Below are 22,302 nucleotides of genomic sequence, written 5' to 3' on the forward strand. Positions count from 1 at the left end.
AGACCTATTTCCCCTTCCTCAAGTCTGTTATAAGTGCTCTTTACCATGAAGCATCAGACTTTCTCCCTAATACTGATACATAAATTTCTGGACAGTTTTGCGGGTGTGTGTTCTCAGTTTTTCCCACACTGATTCCTACCCGTGTCAGTTCCAACCTGAATGAACCATTCTGTGATACATGAGAGGTGTGTATTTCTGGTTTTTAAGTCTTCCTTCAATTGCAGCACCACTGTACTTTACCAGAAAGGCTGTTGGAGTTCTTCCAGTGTGATCCTCTCTGCTAACTCTGTTCCCAAGCTTGTGTTCTTTCTGTTCATCACCTGGCCTCTTTTAAATGGTGGTCTGTTGCCCTTCCTGCCTTATCCATGTTTTCTGGGGTGTGTGTGGAGTCTGTCACTGCAGACTTTTCTCAAACTCAGTTTGATCTCCTTGGAAGTTTGAAGCTCTTTGTCCTTGAGTATCTTTCACACTGGACTTCTTCACTCTTTTGCTTAATAGCAAAGCTCATCCTGTTGCTTCTGTGTTGGCTTATTTTGCACTTTTTCAGTTCTTATTCTGTGGAACTTCATTACTCAAGTTCCATGATTAATATCAATTCCCACTTACAGGCTTTTTGAGAAGTTCTTATTCAGTTGACTTAATTCTTGGAGTCCTAGAAATTGTATGATAAAACCACCTTAATATGTTTGCAGCAGAATTACAGTAGGTTTCTTTTGCTGTTACATTTTAGTTGTTTTCTAGAAATTTTGTCAAACAAATCTAACTGGTAAAGTTACTTAACTCCAAATTAATGAAATATTACCAAAATTGAGTAAAAATACCTGCGGTTATGAGCTTTGAAAAGACTTTTAACTGTCCAAAATCAATACTGTTCAAACATGTGCTTGTTACTGTTTTCAGGCTGGGTGCTATGGTAGCTCTTGTTTAAACTTGTACTGATACAACTCTCCTTTCTTCTCAGATTGAGACTCTGAGATATGATCTTCAGGCTGCACTGGATGAGTTACAGGATGTGAAAGAGGAACGCTCTGTTTACCAAGATAAGTCTGACAGACTAAACCAAGAGTTGAATCATGTCTTAGGAGGGCATGAAAACCGTATCATCGACATAGATGCTCTGTGTATGGAGAACAGGTGAGTGCATTACTGTTTCCCTAAAAAAAACCAGTGTGGTGTTGTAATAGGAGTATCAGGAAGTCTGTCACAACAAAACTTTAAAGGAAATATATCCAAGAATAAAAGCTAAGAGATTTCGGTAATTTGTTTTGTCCGTTTTGTTTATACTGTAACTAAGCATTAAATAATATTGAGAAAGCTAGGGTGCAGGAAATTACCAGTGTTGTATTTGGCTACAGAGATGTCAGTGATGTTCCCAAATCAAGATAAACAAGGAGAAGGAAGAGAAGTGAAGACCTTTTTATTCCCATCACTGTATGGCACCAGAAGCAGGAATATTAAAAATGTGTGTATTCAGAAACTCCCAGAGAGCTGTCTTGGACTAATCTCAAATTGGAAACAGGGACTTTGAGTACCCTGAGTTAACAGTTTCAGACATAATTTTCTCCACAGGGAGAGGTTGTCAGCATGGCGTGATTTGCCAACTAAAGTTGCTGGTGAAATCACCCATGTGGATATTCTTGCTGGTTTCTTGGAAAAAGAATGTGTTTTATGGTCTCCACTAAGGATGACAGAGAGGAGTCACTGATAGGGCCATAGCAGGTATCTCCCTTAATGTCAACAATTACCTTCAAGTGAAATAGAACTTGAAACACACTATCCATTTACAAAAACTTATGCTTCAGGCAAGAAAGTGTAATACCAAAGGCATTACTTCTTCCCAGCAACTTCAGGGTTTCTTTGTGTTTTGTGGGCCTTTAGAGTTCTGTATCAGTTTAAGCCCCTGCTCCCCGACAATGATGTGAATTTTTCCTGTGAAATAATTAAATTGTCACAAACCCTAATACAGCTGCAGTTGTACTACATGAAAAAGGATATTTTATAAACCCTTTATACATAAAAAAGGTATTTTCCTATTTGGAAATAACTGCCTCATTCAAGTGCATAAACTCCATTAGGAAGAACTGTACTGTTTCATTTAACTGTATATCATTTTTCAACTATACTGTTAAATTTTCTACTTTGTGATTGCTAATGAGAAGTGCCAAGTAAGTGATGGATATTGCAATGCAAAAGTTCTGCATAGTTGAGTCTTGTGTTGACATATATACAAATCTTCATGTGTCCATCTCACAGACCTTCAAGTACAGAGGACACGCGTAAATGCTTCCTATTTCCTCTAGACATAAATATATCCTTTTAGCTTTCTTCCCCAGAAACCAGACGACCAATACAAAATAGTTGTGCAGCATGCTTGACAAATCTAACAGGAGGGCAGCCTCCTGTTCTGATGCAATTTGTTTCCCTACTTAAAGTTTTATGGGGTCAAGAGCAGTTAAAATTTTGTTGTTTCATCCCTCACAGAGCTGCAGAGGGAAAGGAACTCTCAGTAGTTCAAAGAGAGGACATGCCAAATAGTAAAGAAGACCGCTTGAGGCAGTACTTGAAGGTAACATGAAGTAAAGGATTACATTTCTTTTTCAGGTATCTTCAAGAGAGATTAAAACAACTTCAAGAGGAAGTCAACCTTCTGAAGTCTAGTATTACTAAATATAAGGTAAGATCCTCTCAGTGTATCATCTAAACTGTGCTTCTTTGTTCATGAAAGTTACTGTTCATTTTCATGTTAAATGTGTTTAAAGAACAAATTTTTTCTTTCAAGAAAAATCCACCATTGACATTCTGACAATATTAGATTGTTTACATATTGCATGCCCATTCTTCCTAGGCTTCTTAGCTGAGGGATACCTGTTACGAGTATTTTGAAAAATTAATGAAATACCTTTCTTAAGTTCTATGGGGGAACCGTCATCCTGATGGGGGGCAGGTGATCAGCCTTCCAGACAGCTTTTAGGTGAAAAGTAGCAGATCGTGCAGTGGTGAATGACTGCAGCTGTGCTGCTGTCACAAAAAGATCTTGTCTCCCTGTTCTCTGGAGGCTGTGCTATTTCTTCATGTAGCTTAATGATCACTAAGCTTTCATTGTTCTTCCATTCCTGAGTTAAGGTATTCCTGAGTTATGTTTTACATGAAACCTTCAGGACTGATATTTGCCCTCCCCAGAAACGGTGCACTCTTATTTCTTTCTGCAAGTGATTTTGGGAAGTGGGAGGGGAGGGCTGCTTGTCAGACCATGAGGAGAGTAATTTTAGGATTGTCAATAGGACTTCTTCATTTAGGTCGCTATAAAGTAGTCACAGCACTGATTGTTTTTTGTGCATGAGCAAAGCTCGTCAAAGTACCAACTTCATTTCAGTGTCTGTTCCTGCTTGCAGCTTGGGTCTCTTGGAGTGTGAGTTAGTTTAGTGGTGAGAACTGAGCATCTTGGTGGTCTGGTGGGTTTCACAGAACTGTAATTGAAAGAGGTGAACTTCTGTAGCAGGATCATTCTGCATCTAATTCCTGAAAGTCAGTATTTGTTACTAAAAGGGCTGCTAGAAACTCTGATAGAGGAGTTGGAACTTTCCCTCTGAAACCTATCCAAAGAAATGCTGGGAAAAGTTTGTTTCCAACAGATGTTGTCTGCAGGATACTGCAGTATCTTTACTGGCAGTCAGAAGATTATTAAAAAATAGGCAAGTCTTAAATATGCTTTTGGGGTAGTGGGTGGGAGTAAGGTGATTGCGATGAGACAGATGAGTCTTTGTAACATTGCAAAGACTTTAGGCTGGAGAATAATAATCTAGGAGAGTTACATCCTGTAGTTTACTATGGGTGTAAGGTCCAGGCCCTGCAGAGTTGCTCTGCAGATTCTTTCTCCTAATGTTCCAGATTCTTTCCTCCTAATGACAGGATTTGTTGGCTACTGTTTTTCTAAATAAGATATTTGTTGTTTCCCTAGAATGCACTAGAGAGACGAAAAAATTCAAAGACTCATAGTAGATCCAGTAGCAGTGCTCTGACTGGAGTCCTTTCTGCAAAGCAAGGTATTGCACAAATGCAGCATGGTGTTGCATATCTCATTTAATTCTTTTCATCTAACATCTTAATTTCAGTAACCCTTTCCTTACCAACCAAACCAAAAGCTCTCTTCTCTTTCCCTGTTCATTATTATATACTAATTCTGTCTTCTTCTCAGTTGACTTGACAATATAAAAGTTGCCTCTGGATTACTGCTTCTTCTTTTGTTAATTCCTTTGCCATTCATTCTCTCCCCCATTAGTTTTATCAAATACTTCCTTACTCTCTAGACCCTGACAAATCACTTCTTTATTCATCTCTTTGCTCTGCTAACAATGGCAGTCACAATTCACATTCCAATGAAAAATAGACTGGGTGGTGGAGGAGGGGCACTAGGTTTTCTGCTACTGTTCTTGGAAGCTTTTACATTCAGATGTTTTACAAGAAATCTTTGTGTCCCATGTTTCTTCATGGGTAGCAAAATGGAATAATCTCTCTTCCCCATTTCAAAGAAAATATCAAGATTAGGAAAGAAAGGGAATGAGAAAATTCTTTGAAGCAAACAGTATACCTTGCCACCCTACTGTTTAAATGTAGGTATATTCATACACGCACGTGAGATCAGTAGTAAGTGTCATGGTAAGTTGAAATTAATTTTTCTGGTTTTGATTTCTCTTTTACCCTCTTCTCCATGTACTTGCATACATGTACATATCTATCTATATATATTTAAAGAAGCAGAGCCAGGTTCTAGTTACAAATTTTAATGATACTAGTGAACTTCCTAATTTGGCTGAAAGGTACAGACTCTAAGTTGCAGAGGAAGAGTTCATGGGTGACTGTATTTTCACATCAGTCTTAAATAACCTGAAGGATATAATGGTTCTAAAAATCAATATAAAATATTCCTTGGAGGCTTTGGTTTTAATGACCAGTTTTTACCAATTTTTAGGCCTGTAGAAGAATGATTTTGTATCCTTCTGAGCACAAAGAATTTTCCAAAAGAAGAATCAAGTTAATATAAGATGTATCTGCCTAGACTTGTTCTGGCTATTACTGTGGAATAACAATCAGCTTGGAAAGCCTCCATCTTTATGCCAGCTAGAGATTACAGTTCTGGTATTTTGGATTTGTTTGTTAATTGAAGAAAAAATATATGTATTCATTTAAGTAACTGGAATATTTCCTTAATGCTAAGTAAATGTTTGTGTTGCATCTCTGTGCATGAGAAGCCAGAACTCATTTGTGTTTTTAACATTATAGTCCAAGAGTTGTTGTCGGAGGATCATGGATGTAGCCTACCAGCCACACCACAATCCATTTCAGATCTCAAATCACTGGCCACTGCATTACTGGAAACCATCCATGAAAAAAACATGGTCATACAACACCAAAGGCAAACCAACAAGTAGGTGGCATGACTTGTAAGTAAAATATCAAGCTATGGAAAAGCTAGTTTGGAGAAAATTTAAGGAAAATGGAAAGGAAGATTCATTTTCACAGAAAATTCATTGTCATGGTTAAGTGGTGGATTCTTTAGCTTTTAAGACCAGATATGTGATCTGAGAAAAATTACACTTTTATCTTCAATTCTGGGGTTGACAGAGACCTGTCTGCCTCTGCTAGGCAAGGACTGGTTTGCTGCTCAGGTTTAAGACAAACTCTAATAACACAGAGTGACTTCTAGCAGGAAATATGTAGGGACAGCTAAAGAAAAGCTGCTGGGAGGAAGGACACCCTTGAACTGGAGAGAATTGGGTGTCAGTGTAGGAATATTCTAATGAACACTTGTGGGGTTAGTGTTGCTCCTAGGAAAGAGTCTGAAAGGGTTAATGTAACATTTGACACACACTCAGTGGCCTGTGTCATACAGGTGATACCTGTTGCTTTTGTAGTTACTTTGGTAAAAGTTGAAGGAGATAAACACAGTTGGATTGCTACTGTATAGTTTTTTTATAAAATCTGAACTGAACTTTAAAGGCGAATTTGTTTACTCTTAGCTGTTCTGCTTATCAGTAGAATTCTTTGTGGCTTGTACAGTTCCTATCATGGCAGAATATAAAAAATTTTGACACATTTTCTGACATTCTGATATTATTGTCCTTATACAGTATATAAAAATCAGAGCTAGGAAGTGTTCCTTGATTTTGTGCTCTGTTTCACCCCCTCTCTTTTTTTGTTGGTGGGTTTTTTGTTTTTTTGGTTTTTTTAACACTGAGTCACTACTGGTAATCAGAGGTTATTCAGGCTTCTCAAAAACACATCAGGACCAGATGCCAGCAACAGCCAGACATCTTTCCTGAAAAGGTGTAGTACTGAAGTAAACCGTATTACACTAGAATGGATGATTCATTTTGAAAATTGATACCTGAGATACTGGGCAGACACCATTGCATAATTCTTAGTGATGTAGCAACAGACGCGGAGGAGCAGTTTATAGCCACTCTTAATACTCTTGAGACAACGAATGCCTAATCAGCTAAAGGGAGAATAAAGTGGTGAAAATGTAGCCCAGATCTAACCTGACGGCAGCTCAGTCAGTTCTTGTCCTATGGTGCAAGAGGAGTTGCTGCACAGAGCAGTGGTAAGGAAGGGCTAACACCTGCTTACTTCCTTCTTATTGCTAATGTAACATCAGAAGGAAAACATCCAGAGAAAAACTTTTGTTGTTCCAGGTGTAACCAATCTTTGCTGTTTACATCCTGATGCTGTATCACTACCCAGTGTTTTGTTTTGCATAATCTTTCTTTTTTTGCAAATTTCTTTCTTAATTTTGTATTTCTCTTTGGTGATATGCAGTCTCTTGCAGCTCTCAAATATCATTGCAATGATTGCTTCATTTTCTGATACTACACTTTCTGCTTTCAACTACTGAGTATGGTTGTCTTGAGATAACCCACACGAGGAGATACGATTCTTATCTGATGGCATCTGCATGCCCAACTGGTCACATACAGCCATCAGAGTAGAGATTAAATATATGCAAAAACTACTATTCTTTGGCCAACAGAAGATCAGGTTTTAGAGGGAAATGACAGTCCATACCAGTCAAAGGTCAGGAGTGTTCTCAGAACTGTAGAGGTGTGTTGCTGTGACCCAGCCCACTGTGGGGCTGGGTCAGCGTGATGCCAATCAATCCCAGCCCATCCCCTGGATCGGGTTTCCCGAAGAGGTAGACTCAGAGGGTGGGTCGAGGGGCGGCTCGGAAGCCTAAGCTGCACCCCCTGGGCGGGTACAAGCCGCCTCCCCCTGTTCGGGAAAATTCTGGGTTACTCGGTTGTTCACTGGTTCTTTGTTGTAACTCCCACTTCTCGTTTCCCCCCGTGGTTCTTGCTAATTGTATCCTCCCCCTGGCTTGTAACTCATTGGTTGTTTTCCCCTTTCACCGCGGTTTTCAAATTCCGTATAAAACTGAGGACAAGTCTCGGGGAAGCATCCCATCGCATTCCATCCCTTCCCGAGCTTGTTTGGGTTGCGAAACTTCTACTCTCTTCCTTTGTCTCCGAGCTAACGTGAGCCGATCCATCGGCTCCTGCCGTGTTCCCTCTGCAGTGAAGCCAGCGAGCCAGCCCAGCCGGCAGCTCCCTTCCTGATGCCGGAGTCGCTTCAGCAACGCACAGAAGTAACGCAGCTGGACTCGCTCTGACCTGGGGCACGCCAGAGCTCGTGCCTCGAGCTCAAGTACTGTGTTAGGTTGGCGCTGAGGTGTATACAGTTCAGGATGGTTCAGGGGGAAAAGAAAAGAAAGATAAATCCTGATCAAGTTGAGTGAAGAGCCTCAAAAACATTCCTATGTAGTATTCTCATTCTTTTTGTCACTTTTGGCTTTAGGTGAATTAAAGAAGCTGTTAAGGAGCTAGGAGGAATGGGAACCACTACAAGTAGAACACTAAGACATAAAAATTTAAAGTGAAAAAGGGAAATGCAGGTAGGACATCAAGGGAAAACATCCTTTATTTGAGATGCAAATAAATAGGGGAACTTATTTGCCATGTAAAAGGTCTGCTGACTTGTGAAAATGGGGAAGAAACTGCCCACCTGTTGGAGATGGTTAAATGTGAGAGTATGGTCAGCGCACAAGTTAAATGGACTGGTTCATAAACTGCTACTAGTAGATGATGCATTCTTTTGTTGAAGACATTTCTCCATTCAAAATAGGAAGTTGAGAAGGATGTGAGGCTAGAGAAAATTGTAGTGACAAAACGTTTTACATAAATCACAAGGTAGAAGTCTTTCCCTGTGCAAAGAGCATGTTTGGAGGACACATTTACCCTTTCAGATTGTTGTTTGAAGAAAGTGAGATTTATTGGGTAATAAAGATGAGATTTTGGGGTGATTGTTTCATTTCATGGAGGAAATTCTGCATTTGATATTTGATAGGTGAATGACCTAGTAGTGATTCTCTCACTATCAGTAAATGAGATTTTTTCAGACCATATGAACTTACTTTCCTCCATACAGTTAACCTACTCTAAGGTCTAGACCTCTTTGGTTGCTTGCAGATTGAGAGTTGAGTGTATAAGTTTACAGTAGCAGAATGGTGGATTTGCTTTCTGAATAACTGAAGCAATGACAAGACAATGGATTTTTTAATGTAGATTAGAATTTGGATATTCTGTTGAAGTTGACTTTCTGTTGTTACACTGTTGTTAAAAACATCCATTGCCACTTGTTCTTGGAAAAGACACACTACTATTATTGCTACTCTTCTAAAGATGGGCATGATAAAAGGAACTGTGGGAGTATGTGCCCAGGAACAAGTAGGGTAAATCCAGCCTTTATTTTTTTAGCCCTAGTTTTCAGAAAAAGAGAATCGGTTAGGGAAGAAAACAGATCATTTTCCAAGGTGGTTGGTAGCTAGTAATGCTAACTTCAAGTAATGTCCTGTGGTTTTCCTTACAAGCCTGTTAGCTTAATTTGAAAAGGCAGTTGCAAATTAATTCTGTATGCTGTAATGTGTTGCAAGATTAAACAGTTACATAAATGCAAAACCAAATGGTCCTAACTCTCTTAGCAAATGGATAAACACCCCTTTTTTATTCTACCACCAATAAACCATTTATTAGGTGTTCTTTTTAGTGCAGTTTGTTCCTGCAATTGCCAGCACCTGTGCAAGTTGGATCAGCATAAAAGCTGCTCTGGTGGTTAGACATGTTGCACTAATTTTAACATTTCTAACTTGGGCAAGTTCAGTCATGTTCAAAATTACAAAAATGATTGTGTCAGTCTGTAACTTGAGCACATATTTCCATGTGACATGTAGAGCTAGATATGGGACTGTGACAGACCTATTTACAGGCATTTAGGTGATGGTATCTGTATGAGGGTGTATGTCTTCTGTAGCAATATCTAAATTAAAGTAAGGCGAAGGGAGCTCAGGTGCTGTAAATCACCACAGCTCCCTTCAGATTATGGCCATGTATGTTGGAAAGCATGAGAGGGCCAGAAAGAAGCTTCTGAAGTCAGGTGGGAGCATTGCTGCTGTTACATGAACAACAGATTTCTGTAAAACCTTATCCTGGATGGAGGTTTATACTAGCTCCCTTGTTGCATTAGACAGGACCAGAGAACAATGGAATAACTATCAGCACCTATGTCTGTGACATGATCCTTCTATTTTAGTTGAACGATCTGGTCCACTGTGTCTAGAGATAAAAAAAGAGATTAGGGAGCTGGATGCTACCAACATGTGCAGCCCCTTTAAAAATACCTACCCGGGTAGGCCTACCCAGGCCACCACAGCTCAGTCTTCCCACAACGTGTGGAGGTGGCAAATTATCTGGAGGTCTCAGGGGAAGGCAAGAAATGTGATAAACCACGTTGTGTTCAGAATAGCTTATGCATTTAATCTTGCAAAAATTATTTCTAATAGAAGTTGCAGCTTTATTTAGGGTTTATTTCTCCCATACCTGTCTTGAAATAATGGGTTTTTTTAAGCAAACTAGACTCATACTCAGCACTGAATATATTTTGCTCTCTTCCTGAATTAAAGGAGTGGGGTTAAATATTGCTCTCTGCTATTGCCAACCATTGTTCCGAGATGCAAAATGATCCCTCTGTATGAGAACCTGCAACAAAGGTTAAAAAATAACTCAGTGCCTCTTCTGAGGATTCAGTAGGTATTATCTGGATATATTCCCTCCAAAACCTTTAGAAATAGTGTGAGACAGCTGATAAATAAATTATAAAATTTAAGAGAAGCAAGAGGAAAGTGACTTTGCTTTATTACCTGAATAAAAGGAGCAGTAGCAATAACTTGATACAAAGGGTTGAGTTTTCTTCTGTGGTATGGCTAGCTGGCAGGGAGGGCAGCATCCTTCCCCTGTTTTCTGCCCTGGAACTACTGGTGAACTACTTACGAGAAAAATAAGGATTGGAAGTGCTAAACTTCTGACTCCTTTGTGGTGACATTAGCCAAATCAATATTGTTTTGTCAGTTCCCTGCCAGAATCAACATGATGTGGAAGAAGTCTTACATCATGTCTCTCTTTTCCCTGCCCCTCTAAGCCTGGGGAATTCCATGTTCTTTAGCTGACCCTTGGTGAGGCCCTAGGCAGGAAGGTGGGAATAGGCTCCCAGTGTGCAAGGTGGAGTTTCCTGAAAGCTGCTCTGTGCCTTTTGCTGTCAGCTGTTGTGTTGTACTGCAGAGTGCAATTGCTGGATGTCAGGGTTATGAAAATAGAGTTATTAAGGCTGAGCTTCTCATACCAGATGGAAACATTCTGAAAGTGAAATCTAGACTTGAATAATTTTGCTTTTAATTGGAGAAGACAGTAGTAGATCCATCTTAACCTTTTCAACCTACTGGGTTACTGAGTTTCAATGGGGAAATAAACATAACTGCTTTAGAATGTCTTTTCTCCTCTGCTTTTGAATGTGATGGACTGTTCTTTTTAGTTGACACACACCCCTGTAGCATTCAGTGCTTTCTTTAATATTTATTATAAGCTTTCTCTTTCTGTTTTACATTCTGTCTCTCATCTTGATATTTTTGTAATCTTTAAAATACTTACAGGCTTTTATTGTGTCATAGCAAAGCCCTCACAGTAGAGATTTCAAAAATACTTAGTCCTTGTTAATCAATTTTTCTAGCCCCTTTGATATTTGCTGGGTATGCTATTCTTCACGTCCTTCCCAGAATCTGCCATCTTGTCAGTAATGACATTCCCAGTGTGCTCAAATGTCTGCACATAAAGCCCTTGCTGGAGAGCTCGCAGTGCAGTATTACACAGCTCTGGTGTGCATGGGAAGATCCTATTGCCCTGCTGGGGTGGAATATGCTGCTTCTCAGCATTCAGTTCAAATTTAACTGACTTACCCTGTTGCTGTAATTTGATGAGTAAAACTTGCTGTCTATAATCTCTGCTGTCATGTTTAGAATTGCTGCCTTGTCTAGGTTTCCCACTCTACTGAGTATTGTTTGGGATTTATTTAAAGACTTTTGACTCTAGCAGACTTGCTGTGCCTGTGAAACACTTACAAAAATTCATTGGAGAAAAGAGCTTTCTTTGCAAGATAGAAATCTCTCATTTGATCCGGGGAGAGAATTAAGACCAAAAGTTAAATCCTGCAGGAGAGCTAACTGCAAATAGTATTTGTGTATGAAATCAGATACAAAAGAAGAGATGACCGAAGAAATGCAGTGAAAACTAAGAGTGGGTGATAAAGGCACTAAAGACCTTGAAGCTTTTTAGTTAAGTAGAAAGCAGTTCAATACTTAAAAAGAAAAGGTGTAGTAGAAAAAATATTCTTTCCCATTTTAAGCAATTTTAGTGATAGAGAAAACTCCCTGAATAAAGGACTAGCAAAAATTGTGTCTTGGAACTTCAAAATCAATCTAAATGCTGTCTTGAGTTTTCCATATTTTGTCTTTGTAGCTTTTACTTTCTGGTTTTAGCTGTGAAGAAAGTAAAGTGGTATTTGCAGGCAAGAAGATAGAAATATTGTGAGTTGCTTTTCTTTGTCTTTACTGCAAAGGTTGAATGTCCAGTACATCCTAGGCCTTTTGCTTTTTTAAAAGCATGGGATAGATTAGACAAATATATTTAATTTTCTTTTAACTCTGGGGGAGGTTGTCCATTGCTGTTAGTGAAAAGAGATGACTGTACACAGCTTTACTGCACTAGTTAAGTAACAATTAAAAAATTCAACTGCAGTCATATAAGCAATTGGGCTTTGGTTACCTTGGTATAACAACTATTCTTTTTCCAAAGAATTCTAGGTAATCGAGTGGCCGAACTAGAAAAGAAATTAAGAACTTTGGAAATCGCTGGCTTATGGAGTCTTCCAGGTTAGTAAAAATTCAAGAGAATAGCTTGCATTATTTTGTTTCCAAGGGTATGTTTGCATTTAAGAGAAATTTGGCTGTAATTTTTTTTAATGACAGTTATTTTGTGAATGTTCTATTCAGCACATTTGCAAAATTAGAAAGATCTAATAAATGTTAAGTGGAAAGCAAAAGTCACTAGACTTTGTAAACTCTTAAGTCAAATATATGTTGAAAATAACATAAGTGCTGAAAAAGAAATGTTTAAATATTGAAGTAATCAAATTATTTCCATAGACAGCAGGCAAAAAAAAAAGTGAACTATTTTATTTAAACATTGCATAAAATTATGCACAGGTTATTGGCCATTATGTTTTTCAACCAATTTTATTTACTAATTTTGTACTTCTTGTAACTTCCTTTTTTTTTTTTTTTTAGTGTTTTTAAAATGCTTTTCGGTAGAATCATAAACTCCTAGAAACTGGAAATGTAAAGGGTCCTAAATTTTTTAGTCCATCTGTCCAGAACAGGCTTGTTCCCTGTAGTGTCTTAAGTATTGTATTTGGTCTTGAATTACTCAAGTAATGGGAGATTAATCTGCTTCCTAATAGATGTCGTCGTTAGGAAAATGTGCAGTATTTAATTTACATTAATTTTTTGCTTTTTTTCTTCCCATTGCACCTAATAGTGTCTTCTGTAACCACTGTAAATTATGCTACTTTGTTGGTGGCGTTTGCATCATTAGGCTTTGTTGTTTACAGGTTCCTATGAGTGCTAGTAAGAGTGGGAGAGAGTGGTTTAGGCTTCTACTTTTTCAGCTCTGTTTTTTCCACCTAACCTTTACGTGTAGAAGAAAACAATTGACAGAGCTGAAGAGCCCTTGTAACAAAGCTATGCTGTTCAGCTGTTTGGGCTGATGTGGTGTGTTTCCACTTCAGCTCGCCTGTTTGGGCATTGTCAGTCCTGCTTGACTCTTTCCAGAACCAGAGGTCCAAATCTGTTTCCATGGATTATTCCACAGTTAGTCACCTAATGTGTAGTGTACTTAGTGCATTTGTCCCTGCCCACGGTCTCCAAGAGATGAAGGTGAAATGTTTGTCTAAGACCTTGCTAATCCAGTTTAGTACATTACTACAAACATGTCTCTCAAACTCACCAGTTCAAGGTACTGTAGGGGTTTGTTTGTTTTGTTTTGTTTTTCAAAACTAGTGTTCCATTAAAATGCAGCATTTCTCATGTTTGCAAAATGTATTTTAAAAAATGGAAGTGGGAACTTCTTGCACCGTATTGACCTGTGTAGGTAAAACATCGAATTAATGTTTATACAATAACAACTGTCTCTTTCCTTCCTTTCTTTTGCTGCCTGAAGGCCTGAGCTACAATGTCTCAGTGGGATTTGGGAGTAGGTTCTGCTTAATGTTTATTTTTAGTAACTCATCTTAGCAGTATGTTAAATATTATCATTGCATGTAAATAAATGAAAATGTCATCTGAACATTTTTATATCCAGCAGAATAAGATGTTCAGTCGAATGAGTTAGATGATCACAGGAGAAATAGAGGCTGCTCTACTTGAAAGTTCATTTGCATTAAGGGAAGTAGTAAGAGAGGATGATCTTTAATATTCCTAAAGGAATTTTACACTGGATTGTGAGTCCTGTTGAGCCCTGAGGTTTTGTTGATTTTTTTCCTTGCCTTTTAAATCAAGAGTGCACTTTGTTTCCAAGGGCACTCTAATCCTGAGGTGGTCAGAAAGAGCATTGCAACACCTGGTGGGTCACCAGTTTTCTTTTCAGAGCGTGTAAAGCTTCCGCTCCATAAAACAGCAGTGTGGAACAAACAGTGTGGGAATACCACAATGGATTCTGCATTGTTGGCTTGGGTGAGGAGCAGAACACGGAGAGTATCTCATCTAGTCAGTCTTAAATCCAGAGTGAAAATATATTATTTGGTTGTGAGTGGAATTTTTTGTCATTGGAAAAAAAAATGCAGATAAAAGCTGATGTTCATTCTAGCAGTGAAGGAAATGCACATTATAAATTGCAGGGTTTTAATCTGAAGTTAATGTTCCTACTTAGTCATCATTGTTTATATAACATTTATAACATCCACTGTCACCATGATAATAATATCTTCCAAATGCTGTTAATATACTTGATCCTATTGAAGAAAGATCTTGAATGCCTGTGGTTTTTTGCTAGGTGACATATTTGTCATCTGCTTTTTGAGAAAGCCAGGAATGAACTAATTAAGAGGAAGTGCATATTTAGATTTTGAAAAGGTGAAATCAGTAACATAGTTCATTTTCTGTGGAAGTTCTGCCTACCAGATTTTATATTGCCCTGCTTAGGAAATGGGCTTTAGTTAAATGAATCTCTTGAGAGATTCATTTTCATTGCTGAAAAGAAAGCAAGTTTGGGCATAGATTTGACTTTTGAATTTCTTTTTATGATCCTACTTCCCTTGAGAAGGAAGCAGGGAATGTGATGTTCACAAAAGTATTTAATTCTTTGCTTTGTTTTGGCTACATTGTGGTTGGAATATGCACATAAGTTAAATGTATTCAATCATAGTACATAATAAACGCCATCTTATTCTTTTTGCAATTTTATGTCACTAGACATTCAGATAAGTAATTCTGTATTATTTTTAAATCTATCATTTCCTGAAAATTCCAGATTTCCACTGAAAAAGTCCAAGAAAGAGCCAACCATGATTCAACCTTTTTCTGTGTGGGATGATAAGAGAGTTTCGGTGCTGCCTCTTGCCCTGAAGTAATCAGCATGGAGCAGAGGCAAGGTAGAATTAATGGGCTCTGCAGCTGCTGTGGCTGTAGCCAGTTACAGTGGCATAGGGTGCAGCAGAGGTTATAAGAGAATACCCAACCCTGGAGAAGAAAATGAAAAATTTACTACTGAAAATTTATATGTTTTTTGAGATCTGTATACTTTTCACTATAGTCCTTGAAAAATTCATTAGAGGAACATGAAGCTATGTAAGTTATGAAATTGAGCTTAGCAGCTAGTTGAAGTTCATTGTGTGTAATCCAGCTTCAGATCACGATTCACATAATGTAGTGCAGCAGTACCCCTATGTGCCTCCTTCATGAATGGATGTGAATCACTGGTAATAAATAAATATGCATCAGACTCTTTGGGCCACATCTATTGTTAAGATGTGTGGATACTGAGCTTAGCTTTATTTTCTGTAACCAGGCTGGTTTTCAGAGAAAAATGTGAAAGTAAATGTGTTTACCGTGTAAATGCTGGCTGGAAGTCAAGAAGTATCTATTTTGAAGCTTGTCTTGCAATCTTCAGGGACTTCAGCTCAGGCTTTACTTTTTTTATTAAATAAATAAAAAAGCCTCTGCTTTCTACTTTCATATTAAAACCTCTACCCAATTTTTTTATTCATCATCTTTTTACTTCCTCTGTTGGATTCTTTTGAATCTTTTTGGATATGTGGCTGCTTCTCACTGTGTGTTCTGACAACATCTGTTGGATGTTTTCATACCACAAGTTCCCTGTATGATTTGGTTCTTCCAACACAAAATTCCTTCACTGTTAGAGGAAAGTACATTCATCTAGGAGCTTTTGCATTTTGAAATACTGGTTGGATTTTTTTATTTTGAAATACTGGTTGTTTTGCCTTTTTTAATGTTTTCAATTAATTTTGTCTTATAGTGGTAGGGTTGTCCTCTGCTGTTAGTTAATACTGGTTTTTGTTACCGGTCTGGCAAAGGCAGAATTCTGATGCTTACTTGACAGGGGGATCAAAGTTTGACAAGATCCATGCTTCAAAAGCATTAATTGCATTCATATTGCTGCAGTGTATTGCCCAACATGGCAAGGGTATAAATACATCATTACTACCTTCAGGATCAAGATATTTGCAGCCAGTGCCTTTAAAAGGAGTTAGGGATTGGAGTAGTCCAGTTAGACTCCATGGGAACAGCTTGACTTTCATTATTCCTTAGTTTGCACCAGAACTTTCTCAGAGTCAGATTTATTTCGGGTATCTTCTGACCTGGTGCTCTCTTGAAAGTCTTTGTCTTGGATGGGTGATTGGATTTAGGATGTTGCCTTAAGGTGAAACATACAAACAGATTTAGAGGGGCGAAGCAGTTGTTACATAAATGTCGGTTCTCATGGAGATAAATAGAGCAGTATCTTGCCGCCTCCCCAGCCATTACTTATCAGTTGGCACTTGTTCTGGAGGCCACACAAACACCATGCTTAGCTGATCTTGCACATTTCCTGCCGTTTCCCCTCTAGGTTTAAGGTAGTGTCAGTCGCTAAAAACATGAGCATCCTGAATAGTGGAGGACTTCCTAAAGGATCTGCAGGTGTTGCTTTCTGCATTGCTTAAATATGTAAAGACTAAGCATCTACAGCAGAGTCCTCAGATGAAGGGTTTCTTGTACTATTTTGTCTGCAAAAGAGTTGGAAAATTGCCTTTTTCCATTTGGTTTAAAATGAAAATGCTAAGAAATGTTTTTGGAATTTTCAGATTAAAATCTCTCCTGTTCCCCAGCAATGTGTACTTGTTTGCTCCCTCAGCTCTTAGGTATGCTAAGTTTTTAGGGTTTTTTTAAGGAAGCATTGCAGGATAATATGTAAGTCTGAAGTGTAAAGCTACATAATGATGAACCTGCCTGTATCACATGAGACAGAATAATAGAGAGTAAAGAGTTACTGCTGAACACTTGCTGGTAATAGTATGCAAGTGATCCATTACTTTGGTATGATCTGATTGTTAATATTTTTAATTGTACACTAATTGCTAATACAATTTGCTTCATACAGCACCTGGTCTTTCAAAATCTGGCCTTTACTCAGTACTGCAGATAAAAACATACACCTTTTCTGCCTTTGCCTTGCATATTCTGGCTCCAGTAGAGAGTATTTTTTTCTGTGCTCTGAAAGGATCATTTATGATGCTTTTCCTGTTCTTCTGTTGTTAAAAATTTGTAGGGTATGTTTGAATATCATTGGTGCACAATGGTTGTAACTGGTGAACTAGCAGCTCTAACACTGTGATTGTTCCAGGTGGGAAGGATACGATAACATTCAGTGACCCAACCCTGCCTGTGATACAGCGGTCCAGGTCACCATTGTTAGCGTTTGCTGATAAGCCACAGAGAACTGAAGTACAAGGTGAGCACCTGGAATGTAAGAACATGATGAGAGCTGAGCATTCATTTCTTTCCAAATAAAATGTAATAAATTTTCATGCTGGGATAGCAGAGAGCAAAGTTTCAGTGGTCACAGAGATTGAATACATCATCCACAAGTAAAACAGATAGATGGTCCCGGTACAAATAGCAAAGAAACAACTGAAAAGTTACTATTGAATAGATTGCACAGGGCTAGGTCTTACACCTCAAAGAATTTTCCTGCCAGATAACTTGATACTCTTGAGAAGTTATTCATGCCATCTGTGTTACAGTTAACTGATTCCTGCACTTTTCCCTTCAGTTAAAATGCACAGTAGGAAGCAGTCTGTGGAACTGGTTTAGCACTTTCCTGCATTATAGGTGATGTCTAGATGAATGGCTTCCTGATTGCACAAGATAAATTGAAATACCCAACTCATTTTCCCAGAGAAATTGACTGGTTTTTTTATAGTCTTACATGTGTTTTGTTAAAAATCCTTCTCCAATAGCAAGTGTTAACATCTCTTCAAAGTCAAGCTTAACTTTATTTGACAATTGCTGATAACCTTGATGTTTTTTTCCTTAGTTTTTCATAATGGATGGGAGATGGATTATTATATTTGCTTATTGGCATTTGGATAAGGTTTTAATGGGCATAACATTATGATATGCCTAGATCTTTCTCAGCTAACCATGAAGCATCATAAACAATTTATTTTTTAGTCCTGAAACTAAATAGATTGTGGCTTAATTTTGACTTTATAGTCCATGTAATTTTCTGATAATATGTGACAGCCAGACTGATCTTTTTTATAATCTTGATCAGCTGATATTTTTGCTAAAAATAATAAGTGAAACTGTAATGAATAGTTCTCTGGTGAGTAATAATAACTCATAAATATTCATTCTTTTTCCTACTTAATTGTTGATTTTTAATTAAATCTGCAGTTACTGAAAGTATTTACTCGGTGGCATTATGCTTTTTTGTTTCCATATTTGTCCTAGGTGAGGCTGGTATTACAGTTGTGATTACAGGCTCATCAGACAGGCATTCTGATCTGCCTGTCACATCTCATCAGACCCTGTTGCTGTTGCTTTGTAACACTGCCAAACCTTAGCTCTCCATGCTGTGTTTTCTATGTCAGCTGAATTTTTTTTTAAGACAGCCAAATAACTTCTTTTTTGTGTTAAATACTGATGACCACGTGGGGTTCTTGGTAGACTTTTTTTGTCTTTTTTATGTTTTAATTTTTTGGGGTTTTTTTTCAAATATGCAAGCATTTACTCTATAGGAATTTGAAATCTAGGGAAAAGGTTTCCAGCCTGAGGAAACAGTATGGAGTTTCCACCTCATTCTACGTGATTCACTTACAAATTATCTACTAAAAACAAACCAATGATTCACAGCCACCAGTGCTGTGTGCACTCTGTATGCACCATTCCTTTGAGATAAAGTAAACTTAGCAGGAACAAAATGTGGAGCAGAGAGGAAAGAAAGGCCAAGATCAGGACTCTCAAGTGGTGGGAACACTAAAGTAGATGGGGATTGACAGAGTCAATGGAAGTCTGAGTGGGAAGGGACCTTCATGTGGCTGAGCAGAGGTCAGAGCACAGGAGTGAGGAATCGGAATGCTGGCAGTGAAAGCAAGATGTGATTAAAAGTATTGAAAGGTGGATGAGAAATGGGCACAGTGAGTGTAGGGACTGGTTAAATAAAGGGATACAGAGCAGGAGCAGAAAGATAGGCAGGGGAAGAGAAGAGCAGAACAGCCTTGGATAGGGAAAAACAGACAAGGATTAGATTTGTGGCAGTCATAGGAAGAATCAGCTCTCAGAAGGTCATCTCCTCCTTTCCTCCTCTGTCCCATGACCATAATGAGAACCAAGGTTAATCACAGAAATTCTGTCGTTAAACTGGAGTAGGCAAAGAAATTACTGTTCTGCCTGCACAAACAGCTTGGGTTTTCCCTTGTCTGTGTCTCAATATATCTGATAACCTCCAGTGAAAACTGAGACAAAAGTTACCTCTGTGATAATTAAACTGGGCCAACTTTTTGGTGATAGAGATGAGCACATATTTATGACGAGCTGTGCAGGGGATACCATAGGTTCTAGCAGTAGGTGAAGCAACAATAACCTGTTCTGCTGCTCCAGATGCTTTTTCTGAAGGATCTTTGAGGCTGCCATCTTGCCTTCAAAGCCTGGAAAGGAAGCAGTGTGTTTTCAGCTGTGGGGCATATCCCTGTGCTTGAAGTCATACAACTTCTCTGCAGTCGGCATCTGTATGAGAATGATAAACTCGTGCCTTTTGTACCGCTCTGCACAGAGAATAACTGCTGTTGAGCTTTAGGAACTTGCTGCATACTGCAATTTTTCATCTATACACCATGTACCTCCAAAATCTGGGGGACCTTGGCAACTGGAAAGAACATAGGAGTGTGTTCATCTGCCTTCATTCATCAAACAAGTATGCTCTTGGTTTAAAGTATTACTGAAATAAAAGCAAAACCATTCTTATTTTCCTATTAATTGAATGATCAGTTGAGTGAAAACAGTTGATAATCAGAATAGAAATGAAATTCTTACTTATTGTTATATATTAGGCCTCATGTCACATTGGTCAGTTATGGTCCTTTAAAGAGTAGTACTGATATTTGGTGCCTGTTTGACCCAAGAAATCTTTTTAGCTTTTAAATGAACATTTATTCTTCATCAGAACTTTTTATAATGCATCAAGTGTTGCTCTATCTAGATCTGTAGATAGTAAGAGGGCTTTTTCAGGCTTTTTTTTATCCAGTCTATCTGCTTACCTTGGTCTCATCAAAGCCTCCTTTAATCTGTACTTGTTATCATTGTTTCAGTTAAGCTGGATGGTGGATGTTTGTAGGATCTGCTGCGCAGTTCCTGTGTGAACATGCATAATGACAGAGTACAATCATAGGAATTAAAGCCTATCTTGTGCCACCAAATCTCACTTTATCCGATGCACAGGGTGGATAGTGTCGTGGGATGGATTGTGCTTGAGCATCACAGCTGCTAATGAACAGCTATTCGGGATTTTTCTGCTCCATTGTTGAATGCCTTGTCCCTGCTGTATTGCCTGGGAGCTGTTTCAGGCATTCCCTGAAGAAAACAGTGCTGTTCTTCTATGAACTTTTCTCTGGTGATATAGTGCTTTGAGACAATTTATCTTCAGAACATTGCAGCAAGGTTGGAGGTATCCTACTTTAAGAGGGAGGAAACTGAGGCATGCAAAGAGTAACAGAGTCCCTGCTAATTTCGAGTGCTAGTTTGAGGTACATACATTTGGGCTCATTTGGAGCACTTTGATGTACAGCACAAGCAGAGCAGTACTGCACATCAAGCTCCTAGTTTTCCAGCTGACTTCTTAGATAATGAGGCTTAGATCCAGTGGGTGATCACCTTTTGAAAGTTAATTTATCCCTGCCTTTTCCACAGACTTAAATTCCAGCTCTTCAGAGTTGAATTCCTAGCTTCATTGATAGCAGTAAAAGTGCCTGTTCCCTTCATGGCAACCCTGCTCTCATTCACTCAGTACCTTCCAAATTCTAAATTACGCAGGTCTGATAGACAGTAGGCTGGTCCTCTGCAGCCAGGCAGTCCCATCCTTGTGTGAGGCAGGATTCCTGTGAGAGAATGGAGTAAATTCTTATATACTAAAAGGTAACACATCTGCACGACAAGAGTAATTTTAAGCTTTCAAGGCAGACTTATTTTTGGCATTTCCTAAGTTTTCTTACTTCACTTCGCAAGCTTATTTTCAATTCAAATAATCTTCTATTTTGGAGAAGTGTTGCAGGACCAATAACAAAACTTCATTATTGGATGAAAGCCTGTGAAAAGCTCCAAATAGGTGGAGCTCGTGTTAACCCCTGAAACTGGTAGTGATGGGGGGATTAATGGTAAACCGTGCCAAAAATTTCCATAGCTAAGTACCTTGCTTGGAGTTGATATTCCTCTGAAAAAGTTTGCCTACCTTGCTGTTCTACAAGCAACTGTACGGTATTGTCTGACTCTTAAAGTTATTGGTATTAGGAAAAGACAGGATCCAAAACAGGGCCAGATCCAGCAAGAAACTTAGTGTTGATTGTTTATTGTCTAAGAAATAGGCCTGGGAAGGATAGGGAAGCACTCTTAAAAATTCCTTACTGAAATAAACATCTCTGTGGTCTAGCACTGGTAGTAATATTCTTCAGACCAGATATTTAACAAATGCCTCCAACTGACTCGAGTATCTTGCTGTTCCATTTCTCTTTCAGCAGAACAGAAGGGAGAATGTGATGAAACTTATGCTGTTGCAAGTGAGTCCCTGGCTCCAGAGGGAACAAACTTAAATAACAGAAACCAAAATAAACATTTTTACCCTTCATTACCCCAGCTACCTTCTGAGGAAGAAGACATAAACAAGCTTGGAAGTCAGATAATTAAACTGGCAGTTGCAGAACTGGAAGGGAAAAGAGAAGGCGCTCCTGTGAGGGAGCAGAATGTGGGAGTTGGAGCAGAGCTTAATGATTCATCAGAGGCAGAGTTCCCACTTTCCAGCCCTGATCCATCTGACCCCACAGATCCCTCAAACTCTGAGAATGAACGAACAGGTGAAACTGAGGCCCTTAAAGACAATGACAAAACCTCAGAGAGAGATTGTGAAACTCCAAATGAAAGAGGGGATCAAAATAACAGCACCATGGATGTGGTGCGTACTGAGGACGCTGGAAGGCACGGAGAACTCAGTCTTACAACTGCAGACACAAATAACAGCTTTGAGGAGCTTTCTGAATCTGAAAACAAGAAACCATCTGATGCTGCTGAAAACCGTGAATATTTGGATAACAGTTTGGCTTGAG

At 38.7% G+C, this 22,302-nt stretch overlaps 1 protein-coding gene across 2 annotated transcripts in view; it reads left to right on the plus strand.

The window, feature by feature from the left end:
• CCDC149 (coiled-coil domain containing 149) overlaps positions 1–22,302 on the plus strand; it is a 52,160-nt gene that overhangs the window by 26,402 nt on the left and 3,456 nt on the right. The window contains exons 6-12 of one of the 2 annotated variants that reach the window (XM_082281414.1): positions 962–1,134; positions 2,602–2,674; positions 3,959–4,043; positions 5,281–5,425; positions 12,231–12,307; positions 17,331–17,438; positions 21,718–22,302. In XM_082281414.1, the coding sequence (XP_082137540.1) occupies positions 962–1,134; positions 2,602–2,674; positions 3,959–4,043; positions 5,281–5,425; positions 12,231–12,307; positions 17,331–17,438; positions 21,718–22,301 (1,245 nt within the window). In that variant the 3' untranslated portion in view covers position 22,302. The remainder of the gene's footprint in view (positions 1–961; positions 1,135–2,601; positions 2,675–3,958; positions 4,044–5,280; positions 5,426–12,230; positions 12,308–17,330; positions 17,439–21,717) is intronic. The other variant, XM_082281415.1, reaches the window with a different exon arrangement.

Source organism: Coloeus monedula, assembly GCF_965178545.1.
Source record: "Coloeus monedula genome assembly, chromosome: 5".
Classification (NCBI taxonomy): domain Eukaryota; kingdom Metazoa; phylum Chordata; class Aves; order Passeriformes; family Corvidae; genus Coloeus; species Coloeus monedula.